Source organism: Rattus norvegicus, chromosome 3 (genome assembly GCF_036323735.1).
Source record: "Rattus norvegicus strain BN/NHsdMcwi chromosome 3, GRCr8, whole genome shotgun sequence".
Taxonomy (NCBI): Eukaryota; Metazoa; Chordata; class Mammalia; order Rodentia; family Muridae; genus Rattus; species Rattus norvegicus.
The window spans coordinates 85,755,605-85,773,792 of record NC_086021.1 but is presented as its reverse complement, the minus strand read 5'-3'; the positions used below and the strand labels follow the sequence as shown (position 1 = coordinate 85,773,792).

Below are 18,188 nucleotides of genomic sequence, written 5' to 3'. Positions count from 1 at the left end.
CCGAAGAATGGTTTGCACAGGTGACAGATGTTTATGAGAAGGTACAGAAACAGACAAGTGAACGCAGCCTCTTCTGGGAGGCAAGGGAATTCATCGCTGGTTTTAGTGGAGACAAATTTGGACTAAAAGAAAGTTGCAAGTCCCAGTTGTGATGGCGCACACATTAGATCCTAGCACTCAGGAGGCAGAAGCAGGCAGATTCCTGTCAGTTTCAGGTTACCTTGGTCTGTATATTGAATTCCAGGACAGCCATGGCTTCATAGTGAGATGCTGTCTCACTATGAAGTACAAAACAAAAACAAACAAAACAACACAGAGAGATAGGGAGGGATGGGAAGGGGGGAGGAGAGAGAGAGAGAGAGAGAGAGAGAGAGAGAGAGAGAGAGAGAGGAGAGATTGTGAAAGGATTTGGTGGGTGAATAGGTCGTCATCTCTGAAGCAAATGAGCTCATTCACACCTTTTGTCCGTGTGACCATCAAACACTCTGCTCCTTTCTTCCTAAAAAAAAAAAAATGTGAGATGAACACAAAATATATTTAACAACCTCTCCTGTTCGTCGTTCACTTTCAAATTGATCACAAATCCCTCTTATTTCTTTTACCTAATAAAGCTTCCAAATATTCTTCTATTGACTGTTTATAAATTTCCCCTTCAATATTTATGTGTGCTTCGCCATCTTTCACTGAATTAATTTATATAACTTTTGGCTTTGTTGTCTTATCTGACACCAAATAATTGTAAATCAGGCATAGTTTATTTATTAATTAAATGGCTCCCTAGCCGCCATCTGTTGTTGATTTCCTATGAAGTAGACACACTTCCTTCCGAAAACATTGAAGTCACAAACCGCTGGTAATGATCATTTTAGAGATAAAAATTCCATAAACTCAAGTCAGCCACTGACATTCCCTAAGTGCCATTGAGCCCGGGCAGAGGATTAAAGCCGTATCCTACTGTGTGCTCTCGGAAGTAGAGACTGACTTTATCTGCCTTATATTGACAGCAGGGGGGTGGGGAGGGCTGGGGAAGGCTGGGTAAATCAGGACCGGTCTAGTGACGTCCGGCTTTGTTGTAGGGTTTGCCTGTGTGCCCCCGCTGTCTTCTGACACTGCAATCCGTCTGCTCAATGATTTTCCTCAGAAGGGGCACAGTGGTTGGGCCTCCGCAGGACTTCCCACGTACAATGCTCTGAAAGCCAGGGGGCGGCCAGGGGTGGAAACAGGAGACTTCTGGAAGGCGTAGCCTGGGAGGGATCTGTTTTCTATTTTCTCCTCTGTATTGAACTCATCTGGATGAGAACCATTTCCTGTTTACTATTATCATTACCTGTGTGGGGTATTTTGCTTGCGCGTTTATTTCCCCTGTTAGATGCAACCGCCCGTGGGAAGAGTTAGATAATAAATGCAAGTTTCGGTGAGAAAACTCTGGGGGTGGGTCGGAATCCAAGTGCTTTAAAGTAGGCTCCACTGTTCGGCTTCAGAAAAAGAAAAACTCAAAAGTTCTAATTCTACAGGGCAGAGAAAAACTCGGAAGGAAGCAGGGAGGGAGGGAGGGAGGGAAGAAGGGAGGGCAGGAAAGAAGGAAAAAAAAAACTCCTTTTCATGTTCCTGTGGGGCTATTTTTTTTCGTGCATTGTTTTTTTCCCCTTTGTGAAGGTCAGTTTCTCCACAGTTATTCCAATTACAGACCCCTGGAGTCATTAACTCTCGCTGGATAGGGCCCTGCCATTGCTCTCAAGAGGCTGTGGTGTCTGCGACGTAGACATTTAAAGTGACTTTGCTCCAGCCTCCCAGCCCGACTTTCTGCAGGCGGAGGTGCGCTCCGGTTTCCTGGGAGGAAATAGCTGCGGGGAGCGAGGGACAGCGTGGGCTCGCAGGGCGGGATCGAGGGGTGTGCATCTCTGTGGTGCGTTGAGATCGCTTCTCCCGTGGGGACCAAGGGTTCGTCTACGGAGCTGGAGCCAGGAGCGGCGTGGGAAAAGTGCGCGACTCCTGTCGGGAGCTGCCTGGGGCTACAGCATCACAGCTAGACAGGGTCTCACACTCGAGTCCTCTGAAAACTCAGCCTTCTCGGAAGGAGGAGCCGGAGGGCAGGGGACCGCGGGGCGGAACTCTTGTCAGCCGAGGTGGGAAGGCGCAGCTGCTAGCCAAGGCTCTGACCTCCTCTGAGCTCCTCCGGTCGCTCGCAGGATCTTCCCGACCCTGCAGGACTTGGCAAACTCCAACCTCCGCTCCCATTAGTTCCCCCACCCCCATCAAATCTCCTCCCTCAGGGTCCCCCATCCATCTCACTCTGCAGAATTTATCGCTGCTTCCAACACCTTTTTGTAACACCCCAGTTAAGTTCCCTTAGCTGAATTTGACTTTTGTTTTTATTTCTCCCTGGCTTCCTCTTCTGCCCCCTCATCTGATTGATGTGCGAAGGCTGATGTCTCTGCCAGAGCGAGAGGAATAAATAGATGCTGCCTCGTCTAGAGGCTTAGACTCTCGGGAAGAGCAGCCAGCGGAGCAAGGCACCGAGCTCCGCCAGGCTCCTGGACCGGACCTGGGAGGACTTGGATCCAAGAGTACTGTGGTTGTCCCGGGGAACGGCTGTTCACCCCTCCGGACCGCAGGAGGAGAATCCAGAACGCGCCTCTCCGGTCCATCGCCCGGCTGCGCCCTGCCCCATCCATCCTGCTGGGACCATGGTCTGCCGCGGCCCGGGACGGATGCTGCTAGGATGGGCCGGGCTGTTGGTCCTGGCTGCTCTCTGCCTGCTCCAGGTACCCGGAGCCCAGGCAGCAGCCTGCGAGCCTGTCCGCATCCCCCTGTGCAAGTCCCTACCCTGGAACATGACCAAGATGCCCAACCACCTGCACCACAGTACCCAGGCTAACGCCATCCTGGCCATCGAACAATTCGAAGGGCTGCTGGGCACCCACTGCAGCCCGGATCTTCTCTTCTTCCTCTGTGCCATGTACGCACCCATTTGCACCATCGACTTCCAGCACGAGCCCATCAAGCCCTGCAAGTCCGTGTGTGAGCGCGCCCGACAGGGCTGCGAGCCCATCCTCATCAAGTACCGCCACTCGTGGCCGGAAAGCTTGGCCTGCGAAGAGCTGCCGGTGTACGACCGCGGCGTGTGCATCTCTCCGGAGGCCATCGTCACCGCGGACGGAGCCGGTGAGTCCCGGACTTTACCCGACCTCTGAGGAGAAGTTAGTCGTTTGCCTTTATCCTCTCGCTCGCTCTTTGCTCTTCTGAGCACGTAACTTTCCTCCTCTGTTGACTTTTATCATTCTTCCAGGCAAACTTAGTGTCTTCCAACAGGTGATCTCATCCACCCATTTGTTCCCTGCTCTTCACGCCAAACCTCCAAAGAGGCTCTCCTTCCCTTCCCACTCTTTGCATGTGGGAATTAGCTGCAGTACACTTAACAACATCTAACTTTCTGCTCTGTTTTTTGGTGGATTCTTTTACAATCTGGACCATAGGGTTGCTATATCTTTAGTTGTTTTCACGGCTTACAATTGTATGGAGGGAGACATTAGGAAAATAAAAACCCTCATTTTCTTCCAGTCACAAAGTGCTAAGATACTTTCAGTAAACATCTGACACAGAGATCTGTTAGTGACCTGTGTTTGCTCAGAGCCCAATCTCGTCAGTTACCATCACCTTTCAACAAAGCCCCCCCTTCCACAAAATAGGTGGTAATTCCAGTCCAGTCAGAAACAGCTATGAAATATTATTTCTATGCCCTGCTAATTAACTTCTGCTGCTCACGTCAGTCAAATAGACAGGGAACTGAAATAGCAGGCCCTTTTCACATGCCCACGTGCCTTCCCGTAATTCTGTATACGGCATATGGGTGAGCGGAGTTATATTTGGCCATGTCATCCTCATAGCCTTATATAAACTTTGCTTTTAATCTCAATCCCACCTATGCTCTCTGTGCATACACGACCCACACATTCCCACTTTTCCCACTGTAAACCTGTATTATAGCTCTATGTTTAATGGGTTTAATCACAATTCATTTTCTCACAGATGTTTGGTCTAATTGTGACATTCATAACTTCCAGAATCCCCCTTCTCCCTACATACACACAACTCAGTCCAGTTCAGTGTGGCATATTTTCAGTACACTCAACATTTCCTGACTAGGTAACCCAAGATTCAGATTGTATCCTTCATGCTCTTAAAGAGAAAGCTTGAACAAACAAAGTAGTGACCCTCCCTCAGTACCTCCCAGGATCAACTGTTCTTAGTGTGTTTCACTTGGTTCTCCCGTCTCTGTTCCTTTCCTTCGGTTTCTCAGCTTGCTCAAGCCAGGCTCGTGTCCTCAGTCCACAGTTAACGAATCAACAGGGCTGACTCATTAACTGAAAAATGACATTCATTAACTAAGAGAGGGTCAAGGGAAAGGCAGGGATAGTTGAAAACCAAGACACACAGACAGATCTCACATCTTTCTCAAGGTCAATAAACTTAGAGTATTACCACGAATATAGGTACTGTCTTCTTAATATCAACAACGAATCAAAAGCTCGTTTATAAGGCAACCTGGAAGAAATGCATTCTGTTTACTGTCTGAGCCCTTGTACTGACTGACTGACATCCCAGTCCCTGCAGACACTGCTGTTTGTTACAGCTCAATGCTGTTGCTGTCCTGGCTTGACAGACACTGTTAAAGTCATCTCTGGCCAAGCATTAGGGGCAATGCACTCCACACTGAAATGCATGCTTCCCTTAGAAGACAAACTCCTAAGCCCAAGCCTAGAGGAGGACCTGGAAGGGGTGAGTTTTGGCAAGGCTAAGAGCTCTTGAAGGCCATAGTGAATTTGGATGGAAAGCAGCTCATTATGAGCCCCTGAGTTACCTGTCCCCTCGGGCCAAAAATGACACAATTGGTCTCCCTGAAGCACTCAAATAGACATGCGTAGAGACAAGTCTCCACTCCCAGGGATATGATTGTTGAGAGTCTCTGCAGTTCTGGAGGATTTGTTTTTCTGACAGCAGCGCTGGAAGCAAAGGGCCTTGGGCAGGAGGTAGTCAGCGTGCTGCCACCTCTTGGTTACCACAGGAAACAGAAACCATGAGCTAAGGATGAGGCTGGTTTAAGAGGTCCCCTGGCTTCCAGTCTGTTGAAAATTACACATTTCCTCTGTTCGGTGAAACTGCCAGACACTGGAATTACTTAATATGGTGACATGGGGCTGGAGAGATGGTTCAGTGGTTAAGAGCATCGACTGCTCTTCTTGGTTTGATTCCTAGTACACACAGGGGAGATTAATAACATCTATGACTCTCTTTCTGGGAGATTTAATGCCCTCTTCTGGCCGCCATGAGTACTGCACACATGTGGTACACAGATACACCCAAAGCAGAACCAGATGCTGTATATCCACTCAAACTCCATGGGCACTGCATACATGTGGTGCACAGACATATAAGCAGGCCAAACACCCATGTTCATACAGGTATCACCATTTTAATTAATTTATCCTTTGGTTTATTTGGATATGATAGTTTACAAAACAGAGTTTGTCTGTTTCCCCTTCAGGTATAAGCAGAATTCCTGTGTCTTAGGACAAGATCCTATCTAACCAGATATGAAAGTGAGATCTCTCTTTAAAGAGTGGTACAACCATTGGGTCCCCAATGGAGGACTTAGAGAATGGACTGAAGGAGCTGAAGGGATTTGCAACCCTATAGGAAGAACAACAATATCAACCAACCAGACCCCCCAGAGCTCCCAGGACTAAACCACCAACCAAGGAGTACACATGGAGGGACCCATGGCTCCAGCTGCATGTGTAGTAGAGGATGGGTCTTGTTGGGCACCAACGAGAGGAGAGACCCTTGGTCCTGCCAAGGCTGGAACCCCAGTGTAGGGGAATGTCAGGATGGGGAGGTGGGAAGGAGTGGGTGGGTGGGTGGGAAAACACCTTCATAGAAGCAGGGGGAGGGAGGATGGGATAGGGGATTTTCGGAGGGGAAACCAGGAAAGGGGATAACATTTGAAATGTAAATAAAGAAAATGTTCAATAAAAGGAAAGAAAAGAAAAAAGAGAATAAAATATTACCATTATTAAAAGAAAATAAACAGGCATACAACATTCAGAGTGAAAAATTGACATCAAACATGTAAGTCAAACACTTCAGTTATTTATATTTTTTTTTTTTAAAAAGAGTGATACAGGAGAAGCCGTGGCAGGACAATGTGGCGGGTGACGTTAAGATTCCATGCTGCACCTTTACAGGTTGTGACGAATGTTCTTAAGGGATGGATGGTACTGGGCTTTGTATGTTTAGGTGGGCAATTATATCTTACCAATTGGGTCAAAGGAAAAAATAAAGAGTGGTACAACCATTCACATTCCTGTAACAAGAGGATTTTAGTTCATTCACACCATTCATGGTTATCTGTTTGCACCTGAGATACTGTGACTCAGCAAATAAGCTTAGCGCATTTAACAGAGCCAAGTCTCAGTGAAACACACTGACACTCCAAACCATTTTTTACTTCCAAAACACTAAAAATGGACATATTCTTGAGAATATGTGGCACGTAGACGATCACTAGTAATTTCATATTGTTTATTTGTGTCTTTTGTGTTTACTGTACAGTGTGGCTTTGAGCACTGCTGTTTGGGAAGAGTTCAGTTTGGCCACTTTGCCAGTTCGTGGAGACTCTTGGGCAGGTCTGTGGTATGAACCAGGTGCTGAGTCTCTACACAAGCCCACGCCGACTCTCGCTACAGAGGAATGGCATAGCCTCTTCAACCCTTACCTGTTAGTAAAGGCACAAGTGTTTGCGTCTTAGGGACACGGTGAAGACGAGACGCTATGTGAGCCGACTGGCTGAGTCGGACCTGAACAAATCCCTGATATAGTTTTTCCTATTTTTATTGCCGCTTTCTCAACTTGACCAACGTTTCCTTTTCGTTTGTGTTTTTGAACTTGCTAAACGCAGCAGACACAGCCTCTTACTCTTACTGCATTATCCCTGGAGAGCAAGATTTACACGTGGATCTAACTGGGGAAGCAAGTTTTACTTTTCAGGAACACAGAAAATTAGTATTCCATTTCATATAAATCAAGCTAGAACTCAGGTTAAGGAGCTTACTCCTATGGGACTAATAGAAAGAAAAGAGTGAGTTCGATGTCTGTTAACTAGAAATAGTTTGTTAGGGGAAGAGACCCGCAAGCCTCTGCCCCTCCCCAAGGACTTATAAGCAGCCAATGGTGGGTGGGCAAAGGTAGGGGTGGAGGGTGGAGGCGGATCTGGAGGTTCCACTCCTTCTTTGTTATCACAGGTTGTGGTTTCAGGCAGGGGAGACACATTTTCTCCAGTAGTGGGGATGCCCCACAGTGCTATAAGTAATCCTAATTAACGTCACTGGTTCATCAAAAAGAAAAAAGAATCAGTATTTTTAAAAAATTTAAAGATATATCGAATGTGTGAGAGAAATGGTAGGGTGTTTCACAGCGGTTTCTAGGACTCCTACAGCTTGCTAGGCCAAGGGCTCCATAATCACCCTGCTATTGCTGGCTTCCCGTTAGGACTAATATCCCCGCCCCCACCAAGTTCTTGTGCAACATATTCTTCGGGCTCTGGTCTGGCAGAGTCCTGCTACCTTTCACATGCAGAAATGGCTGCTTAATCAACTCTCCCTCTCCAAGGACCAGGCTGCCTTTGCTCTAGTGTTAGCCCTGGTTTACAAATATTTGAGGGGTCAAACACTGAGAAGGAAGGATCCGAATGAGAACGTCACATGGAAAGAAGTGAAAATTTGAAGTTAAGACCGAAGAGAAAAACACAGTTCTAAGGATCTTTCATCGTGTCCATACCAAAAAGCAGTCTGCCTGGCTTGGAGAGAGAATCTGTATTATTAATTTTATTTAGAGATAACCCAGCTGTCAGTGCTAGTGAAATCTTAGACTGCCCCTAAACTATTTTTTTAAAGAATTATTTATTTTACGTTTATGAGTAGTGCACCATAGCTGTCTTCAGACACAGCTGCAGAGGGCACCAGATCCCATTACAGATAGTTGTGAGCCACCATGTGGTTGCTGGGAATCGAACTCAGGACCTCTGGAAGAGCAGGCAGTGCTCTTAACCACTAAGCCATCTCTCCAGCCCTAAACTATTATTTGAGTCAGTCACTTTTTGTCTTCTTTTTACCGAACTTTGAAATAATTATTTGAAGAGCAACTTTGACCATGCTCTTTCTGGTCTTTGTCTTTCTGCTGGGTGTTTAAAAGGGCACAAGAGCCTCTGTGTAGACAAGTATTGAATGATGGGGCACTAGCTTCGGCATACAAACTTAAGGACCATCACAGTTTTGGAGCTGCAAGCCCTTAGTCGGTTTTGCCCTTCATTTTGTATGACATTGACATTGGCCAGCATTGGTGTACACCAAGGGGAATGAATGATTGGTACTTGGTAAAAGACGTGCTCAACAGCGACCACACCAGGGAGAGAGGACCTGCAGTCTTAGGACTTTAGTGTTGACAGAATAAAAGCTCAGCACATACCATGCTCTAGGTGTTGCCGCAAAGATGTACACATGCATTCTCATCACAGCTACAAGCTAAGTGTTTTTACTCTCAGCTACAAGAGAGAATGGACAAGCACACAGAGAAGTGACTCGTCAAGTTGACTCAGTGCGTGAGAAGACAAGGGTTCAGACCAGAGTCTGTTCTACACTACCCATCTTCCTTTGCTAAGGAAAGGGATGTTGATCTTTTTGGAGAATCTGTGTCTTTTGTTCGTGAGGTTAAAGTTAAAGGAGTGAAGTATTTGCCTTGTGTTGGCACTTGGCTTAAAAGAATAAAAGGACATCCAGGACAATGGGTCCCAAGTGATAAGGAATGGCTGTTTGGTTGCACTGCTGAGATAGGAGAGAATGTCCATTCCAGATTCATCTAACGAAGGTCCCTCAGCCTCAGTGCGTCCCAGAGCTTCCTATTCTTCGCCTTGTGCTTTTAGCTGTTGCAAGGCTTCAGTCTCACAGTTATCTAGGTTTAGGAGCTGCCTTGATTCTGTCTCTTTTCTCATCCCTGGTGCTCAAGTGCTACTACTCTATTCAGAATCAGATTTCCGTCCTTCTCTGTCTGTCATTCTCTTCTGGTTCACTGCACCCCATGAGGATTACAACAGTGCAGCCATGGCCGGCTCCTTGTCTGCAGTATTCCTCTTTCCTCTTCTGGCCCCACGGTTGTTTAGAAACAGTTGTGTATCTATTGCCAACTTCAGACCCAGTCTCCTCCCCCTCTCTCTGTAGACTCACTCTTTGCTTGTCCCATCTCAATTCCAGTCATGCTGGGGGACATGCGGGCCCCTTTGCAGCGACGTTCTCACACAGGCTCTCCCTGAAGTCTGCTCTGTCACTACAAACTCTCTCGATATGGAGTCTAGCAATCACACAGTGCCTACCATTTGGATCCAGGACAGTTTTGATGGCAGAATTTCAGACTTTGACTGTGTAAAAAAATGATTGGAAACATTTGCATTTCTCTCATGCAATTTTAACAATTGAATCCTTAGTGTTAAAAAAGGTATAGAAACATCCGTGGCGATAAGAGGTTGAAATAAGGAAAACCTTCTCCTTGGCTACCCTGTTTCAAAGGAGTTCTTTTTCCCCCAAGAAGCTTTATTTTTTTCATTTCATATAAACCTTAAATGCCTCATGTTTTAAATGTGGACTAATATAATTTATTAGTCTTGAGGGAGATTATTTAATACAAACCGTGTGCATTTTTTTCTCATCGTTCTTCATGAATGGAAACATTGCATTTTGCTTTAAAACTTGGACACTTTTATTATGAATAAGACTGAATAAGATAAACGTCATCAAGTTAATGGTTCATGTTTTGGTTGAATCACGTGCTGGTAAACTAGTATTTGTTATCTTTCATCTATCTGGAGACCTCGATTTTTTTTATGCTGCTTTTTCGCATGTTAGCTGACGGCCACATATGTAGCTCACAGGTAGAGCCTTGTTTAGCATGTAGGAATCCCTGGGTTCAATCCAGGACACCTCAAACCCTTCCTCATTTATGTTTTATTGGAAGAATGAGGACAGAGAAAGAATGCTGGTTTTGTTAGGTTAAGTAGAGGCATTGGGCTCACTTAGCATTAAGTGTTAATACTTTCATATAAGACCCTTATTTGAAAGTGTGAGTTGAGTATCAGCGAGAATCCGTGGTTAGTAACCATGTCTCTCAGCAGGGGTACGCAGCGCAATTCATTAGAGGCTGCTCTCCTAATTAGAACACAGAAGGCCATTATCATTACCACTTTCTGAGATTACAGCATCGTGAGAGGAACCAATGGTGAATCCCAATTATTGCCACATCTATTAATTGTACTGGCTTGAGAGATCTACAGGCGCTAGGCTTCCTTTGTGCTGAAGTATTTAGTCCTCATTTAACAAAGGGCCTGGAGTTCTTTCTGGATTTCCCATAGACACTGTGCCAGGAGAGTATGACACAAACCATCCATTGACAAGGTATGCTTGGTTCTATCTGTCACAAAGCACACACATTGGGTCGGCGCCTAATGTTTATATGGGTTACAACATTCACTTACAGCATTTATGAAATTCAAGAACACATTATTAAGTGCTAAAGTTTTGCTCACGGGTGAGGACGACTCATGACCAGTAGCTGTCAATCACGGCTGAGAAAGGACCTCCTCCTTATTCAACCCCCAATAGAAGGACTGCCTCACAGCCCTAATAAGGGACCATTTCCTGGAGACAACAGATTCTTGACCAAGTCAGGCTGTTACAGAATTACACCTTATAGGTGACATCCTGAAGTGATCACTGTTCTCATTCTTTCTTTTTTCTGCCGCTTTCCAGATTTTCCTATGGATTCGAGCACTGGACACTGCAGAGGGACAAGCAGTGGTGAGTACATTGTCTGTTCCTGGCTTTAGTTTGTGGTGCAGTCAATTTTTGATACGGTCTTAATACTCAAGTTTTATTTGCAGATACTTGTGTCCTGCTTTAAAAATAAACATAAAAATGAATTCAGTATCTATGCTGACTTAATTTTTTGTGTTAGCATATTAAAGTCGACCTCTTGGTTTATAGTTTGGTTTACAAAAATGCTGATGAACATATAGATTGACATAAACATGTTTTTTCAGGATACAGAATAATTCTGCCGTCTCTTCCATACTTCTTCATGTATAATCTTTTACAATTACAAGTTTCGCCTGCTTTTAAGCACTAGCCGTTCTCTGGCACTATCATGTCCTTTGGGGATTGTCACCTAGATAGAATCCAGGGATGTAGCCTCAGTGGTAAGGTATATAATCTTTTGATCTGCCAATCTGTTTCCATACAACCTGCAACCTGGGGTTTCCAGCTACTCCTGTTTCTTGCAACCCAAACCTTAAGTCATCCTAAAGCAATGCTATAGGAATGGCTATGTCAAGTGAGCCTAAAACTCTGATGAAGGAGACCTCTCCTCTCTGATTAGGGAGCCAGTGGTGCTAAGAGACCAGGGAGATCCTGTTGTTTGGTTCATAACCACCTTCTTCTTGGCACCAGATGCAGTCGTCATCTCTAGAAATGAACTGCAGAGAGGGAGAAATAATGTCCTAGCTTTCTAACAAGGATCAAAGTGGGGTGCTCCAAGGAACTGAATAGTACCCCTGGCTATGTGTTAATTTGATTAAATAGTGTTCCACAGACTGAAGAATTAACTATCGGTTATACATCACCTTGCATGCCTGGATTGGATCTAAACACTGTTGAGAGTACAGAAAAGCCTACAGTTGTGTGTTGGTAGTACAAAACTGAAAAGTCACATATGTGGTTTTGTTTTGCCCTGAGACAAGGTCTCCTTTCCTAGTCCTGCTGTTGTTTATGTTTGAGCATTCCTGAGTAACTGCTTCACGCCTTCTGCTCAGGCTTTGTTCAGTGAGAGAGAAAGAACGGGCCTAATTATCCCATCTACTACACAGTAAACCTTTTAATAAAGTGCAAAAAAGAACAAAACCCATAAACGGGTGCATTTGTTTTTTTTTTTAGCATTGCCTCATAAAGACCACACAGCAGGATTTTTGATGTTAGAGAGTTCTAGAAGCCTCTGCATCACTGCCACTTTTACATTTCTTCACCACATAGCTTCTAGGCAGGGCTCTGCCAATCACAGATTAGTTTGGCCTGGTCTTGAAGTTTGCATGGATGAATCTTCACCTCCTCCCCACCCCCCGTATGCATGGTGGCTTCTTTGCTCTTCTTGATAGACGTGACAGCTTTAGTTCTCATTGATAACGCTGTCCATCATTGCTCAATTCTTCCCGCTCTCACTGGATATTAGGATTGTTTCCTATTCCAGTTACTGTGTCTAAATGCTGCCCAGTTTCTACATAGTTGGTTTTTTTCCTGGTAATTTTCACTGATTTTTGTCACTATGCCTGCCAGGTACTCATAAGAGAAAGGGAAACATATTTATCAATGCATGACTAAGTTAGGAATAAAGATTTTTACTGAACTGACCACATCCATTGAGTATTATAATTAAGTTGGAAAGTGTCTGACCTTAGGTGCTGTCCATCAAAGGCAGCCCATTTACCTTATGTAAAAGTAACTGATTTTAAATTGTTTAGAATTTTTGAGGATTAAAGCTTTATTTAGTATCTAAATGCAAATTATATATAACGCAGTGTGGAGCCAGCAGTCATTGTTCTGATTAGCATTGTATGCTCATTTCAATGGCCATGGCTGACACAAAGGTGCCACCACAACCAACCACATCATGATTTCCCAATGTCTCATATCATCTCACAACCCCTCGCCCTGATCCCAAGACGGGAAAAGATACTGAAGAGTCGCCCACCCAAACCCACACCGGACTCCATGACAAAGCTGGTTCTCATCTTGCTAAAGCAGCTGGGTTGCAGATGCCCCAGAAGGACCCGTGGCCACCCACATCTTGCTTTCCAGAGGGTGCTTATCCCCATGCTTATTTAGAAGACCTTGAATTCTGGTGATACAGTGAGGAATATTTTCTGTCACACAAAAGTAGCCAGACATTCTTGGTGTCTGTGCTACTCTGAGAACCACTCATTCTGTTGTACTTGTGGGAAACAAACTAAAAAGCCCACTTGTTGAGTAATGCAATTGGTCAGTCAGAATTTCTTGTCAGGTGTGTGTGTGTGTGTGTGTGTGTGTGTGTGTGTGTGTGTGTGTGTGTGTTGTCAATTTATCTGAAAGTTATGGTTAGAGTTTCAGTGTGTCAATGAGTAAAGACATCAATAACACAAACAATATACAAAGATGGGTCCATTTGGAGCAGGGTATGGTGATGCACACCTTTAATTTCAGCTGTCTAGAGGCAGAAACAGTGCTCCTGAGGCAGAGCCAAATGAAATCTCTGAGTTCCAGGCCAGCCTGTCTGCAGAGTGGGTTCTAGGAGAGTCAGGACTACACAGAGAAACCCTGTCTCAAAAACAAAAACAAGGGGTTGGGGATTTAACTCAGCGGTAGAGCACTTGCCTAGCAAGCACAAGACCCCAGCTCCGAAAAAAAGAAAAAAGAAAAAGAAAAAAAAAACAAAAAACAAAAACCAAACACTCCCAAACAACAACAACAACAACAACAACAACAACACAAAACTAGCTCCACTTGGGAAACCTCAGAGCGAGTGGAGTGTTCTTGGAATCAGAGTTTTCTGTTCCTTTTCCCAAAAATGTTTTCCTGTTGGCTGGTATAATGGGGACAAGGAAGATAAGAAAATAAGAGAGTTCATGCTGATGGGGGAGGGGGGGCGCACACATTGACACAGTCACATGTTTCAAAAGTAGATGCAGTTTGCTCACACTCAGAATTTTATCCTTTGGAGAAAGGTCGCAGCTGAAAAGGCTCACAATAAAGCAGGAAATGAGGAAGGCCCAAAACCATTATAACCGCCATCCTGACCCCCTTCCAAAATGTCAAGCTGTTTCTGTCTGGAATTTGGGGAAGACATTCTTTCCCTCCAATTAGTTTATTTGTTGCCGTAACACTTAACTTTTCCCCCCTCTTCTGTTTCGGAGATAATGACTCTGAACAGTTTCCAATTTGTGAGTGTGTTTTACTGTGGTAAGTCCGCTATCATAAAAGAAAGAGATGTTCTGTATTTCACAGCATGGGATGTGAGTCCCATCCATCAGGATAGAAAATTAAGAGGGATGTTTAAGGGGCTGGGGATTTAGCTCAGTGGTAGAGCGCTTACCTAGGAAGCGCAAGGCCCTGGGTTCGGTCCCCAGCTCCGAAAAAAAAGAACAAAAAAAAAAAAAAAAAAGAGGGATGTTTAATTCCTTCAAGGAAAGGGTATGGCCTTTGTTCATTTGTTTTTTTAGTTTAATTTTGTTTTTTGAGGTAGGGTCTGTGTGACCCAGGCTGGCCTCGAACTCCCTATGCTTCCGAAGATGAGCATGAGCTTCTGCTCCTGCTGCCTTCGCCTCCCGAGCTCCGGGATGGCAGCTGGCACCTCCACACTTGGGTTTAAGCATTGCTGGAGAGGAAGCCAGGGCTCTGTGTGTGCTCACAAGCACTTTAACAACTACGCTACAGTTCCAGGCCAGTGTGCTGGTCTTTGGAAATAAACCAAAAATAATCCTCTTTTTCCATGTATGATGACAACCAATTTATGAGCATTTACACTAAAAAAACACACATTCCCCCCTACCCCCAGGGAGGCAATAGCTGACAAATTCTGATGTACTGTGTGGACACGACCAAACTTCACTGGTCTTTTTTTTTCCCCAATATGAATATCAGCTTGCACTGGCCTCTGTTCTCCTTTCTACAAACACTTGCTGACTTCAGAGGCTGAACTAACCAGTCACAACTAGGGGAAATTAGCAAGGCTAAATAGTACTTTTTGTGGCTGTACCGTAGTTTATAATCTCAGGCCTTTCCCCCAACCTCCCTGTCACACATGGGAGCTGTCACTTGGAACCAGCTCTTTCTCTCACATTCTCTTCCTTGAACTGTTAGCAAAACTGTCTTAGTGATTCTGGCCCCCAGGCACAGGCACTTCCGAAGGATCTCATGCTTGGGCCCTCTTCTCTCTCTCTCTTCATGACAGTTTCTTCCTGGTGGAATTCATCTGTCTACAGAGGTTCTTAGTCACATCTCTGACTGTGGTTCTGTTCACTATCCCAGGAAGAATGGCATATTTCCGTTTCCTACCCACCTATCATATTTGTGTTTCAAACATAATTGATTCGACAACAACGACCTTTTAATAAAAAACTTCCACCTTGAAGGATGTGGCTTCATCTCCTTCCTAGGCTCCCTGCAGGAGAGTGTCACTGTTGGATTAGTCTATCCATCCCTCCATTCTTCAAAAATGTAATGGAAACTCGTTTCTCCCAGACCCACTGCATATCAGGGGCGTGAGATAAAGTGGCCAGCGGACGGCCATTTCCCTGTTCTTCTCCCTCGAGGCTGGACTTGGCACTGAGCAGACATGACCCTGTCACAGCAGTGGGGCCCATTGTGCCTTTTCGCTCTTTAACTTTAAGGACATTATAAAACAGTTGCATCGACTCATGTTTTAGAGAATCTGAATGATTCTTAGAGCCAAAAAAGCCTTGTGAAGAGCCATTTATTTAAATATTTCCCAAACTCTAGTCTTGAAGAAATAAATGGAATTTCCTCTTACTAGTGACGCAATGTTAGTCCTTGCAGTCTTAAGCAATTTCCTTTTAAGAGCACAAATCATTATGAACTGAGTCCTTTATTGCAAATTCCAGGTTTGTTTTTATAGCTGAGTTTGACCCCGTGCTACTTTTGTTTTTCCAAACTTTTTTGTTACCTAAGTTCAGCAGTCAACTTCGTCATGTTTTCCCTCAGTCAAAATAAAACTTTATGTGTGTGTACGTGTGAGTATGTGTGAGTGTGTGTGTGTGTGTGTGTGAGTGTGTGTGTGTATGACGTTGACTTCATATATATATCCATTTGACTGATGCATATATTTAGGAAATTGATATCATTTTAAATATCCAGTGTCCAATGAGTTGTAGCTAAGGTACTTTATTTTGCGGAAAAATGAAGGGGTTGCCTTTGAATTTTAGGTTAATGGTATTTTCAAAGGTTTAGTTTACTTAGAGTAAAATGAACCGATATCTAGTGTGTGCTGCCTTGAGTTTTGACAATGTCTACACCCATGCAGTCCTCACTGAGCCTGGGACAAAGAACACTATTGTCGTCTTTAGAGACTTCCCATTCTAGACTAGTAGGGTTCTAAGTTTCATTACTATAGGTTAGAGCCATTACATCTTCGGCTCCCTGCACACGGATCAACAGTGCAGCTGTGTCAGATGCCCTTGGCAGCTTTTGCTTACTGTAGTGTTTGTGACATTTGTCAACTCAGTTTCATGCTTTCAGTGTACAGTGCACCTACAAACGGTATGACACCAGCAAAATTAGAAGCTTCTAGCCATTCCACTATTGTGCCCAGCTTAATGGACTTATCGGTTTCTGATTCTTCCGGAACTGTCATTACAACACCCCTCACACTCCCTCCCCCACTTCCTGTTTTACTGAGACCAGACAACTAGGATTCTGATGGCTGCTCTTTAATGTCCTAGGAGCAATAAGACTCCAGAGATTTTTTTTTTTTCCAATCAAGCATCCTTTTGATGAGTAGTAATGTCAGCGTGAGGGAGTATGGTTGCCTGTGAGGGTAGGCTTTCTGCATGTCTTCCTGTCTCCTTGTTTCTAGAAGGTAGTGGGATGAACCTTCTGAAGTGCAAATTATTTCTAGGCCATTCTCTTTAGGAAAGCTGCCCAAACAAATCTGACATCTGCCCCGTCCTTGTGTTCTGTTTGGATGGTTTGTGACTGAGCTGAAGAGCCAACATCTTAACTTCTACCCACGTCCTTAGGGTCCTGTCCCACCGCCACCATTCTCTCTCACAGGCAGGCTAGATTCTGCCACGTAGCCATGGTTCTGACTTGGTAAACTTAATCTCAAGTGTCCCACTCTTTAGCAACTTCCGCTCTTCCTTCTAGACGATGCGTTCTGAAACTGTAGCTGTTGGTTTTTCTTCACCCTTTGTTACTGGCTGCCCATCAATTGCACGTTTTGTCTGTCCAGCCTCTGACTTCTTCATTTAAGTGAGAGTTTGCTGTTTATGAGAGTATTTTCTTGAAAATATCTTCAATTCCTTCTCTCTCTCTCTCTCTCTTTTTGGTGGCAAATTCTTAACACGATTCAAATTTGTGACCCACTTCAGGAAAGAAACTTTATTGAAGAAGCAATTTGTGAGCCCGTTTTATCCTCTACACAGCCTGTCCTTCATTTAAAACATCAGTTCTGTGCCTTTTCCTTGTACCCCACAGCTGTGTCCCTTCTCCTCATGCCCCACAGCTGACAACATCATTCCATCCTTCAAGGAGGGAGTAAAAGCTGTTGAACGGATGGCTCTTCCCCCCCACTCCACCCCCACACACATCCATCATCCAGCGACTGTCAATACCTTCTGTCCTTACCTCTTGTGTGGTGGACAAGTGTCTGGCTTTCAAAGCCCTGTTCTCCATCTTTTTTCCCAGGACCCTGTCATCTCCTTGCCAATTAAATTCAATGGACCTTTTTATTTCTTAACTCACTTCAGCTTTGAGGGTCATTTGACATAAAGATCACCCTCTTTCCCCCTTAGGATTTCCTGTTTTTCCAGCCTTTGTGACTCCATCCCCTCCTGTGTTTCCTCCATCTCTTGATGATGCTTCTCCTCCGTCTCCTATTTCTTTCTCTCTTTTTTCCCTCTTTCTCTCTGTCTCTGTCTCTTCCTTTCCTTCCCCTTCGTTCTTTCTTTCTTCCCTCCCTCCCTCCCTCCAAATTAGCAAGAAGTATTTCGTGACTGGTTGACCGTAACTCACCTTTCTAGATTCATATTTGAAGGCCACTTCCGCAGAGGACTGTAAGAGCCAAAGCCGCTTAGGCCGTATGATGCGATTCTTTTTCATGACACGTGCACAGAGTTGCAGATTGTCTTATGTGTTGTTATTTTGTACCTTCCTCCCTGGCCATGTTGCCCATCAGGTGTCCTATAGTCCAGGGACAGAGCCTAGAATGTGGCGTGCCAAGTAAATATTAGCACCGCAAATTAATGAACACATCGTTGGCTGAAAGGCTTCTAGGTTCCGTTTCTTTTTTCCACTTCATATCTAGGGGGCGTGGCTGTCACAGAC

At 44.7% G+C, this 18,188-nt stretch overlaps 1 protein-coding gene across 2 annotated transcripts in view; it reads left to right on the top strand.

Moving 5' to 3' along the window:
- The first annotated feature begins 1,624 nt into the window (after nt 1-1,624).
- Nucleotides 1,625-18,188, top strand: part of Frzb (frizzled-related protein) — a 33,007-nt gene continuing 16,443 nt past the window's right edge. Inside the window, exons 1-3 of one of the 2 annotated variants that reach the window (NM_001100527.1) lie at nt 1,697-1,815; nt 2,425-3,165; nt 10,854-10,901. In NM_001100527.1, the coding sequence (NP_001093997.1) occupies nt 2,688-3,165; nt 10,854-10,901 (526 nt within the window). In that variant the 5' untranslated portion in view covers nt 1,697-1,815; nt 2,425-2,687. Of the gene's footprint in view, nt 3,166-10,853; nt 10,902-18,188 lie in introns of both variants that reach the window. The other variant, XM_063283281.1, reaches the window with a different exon arrangement.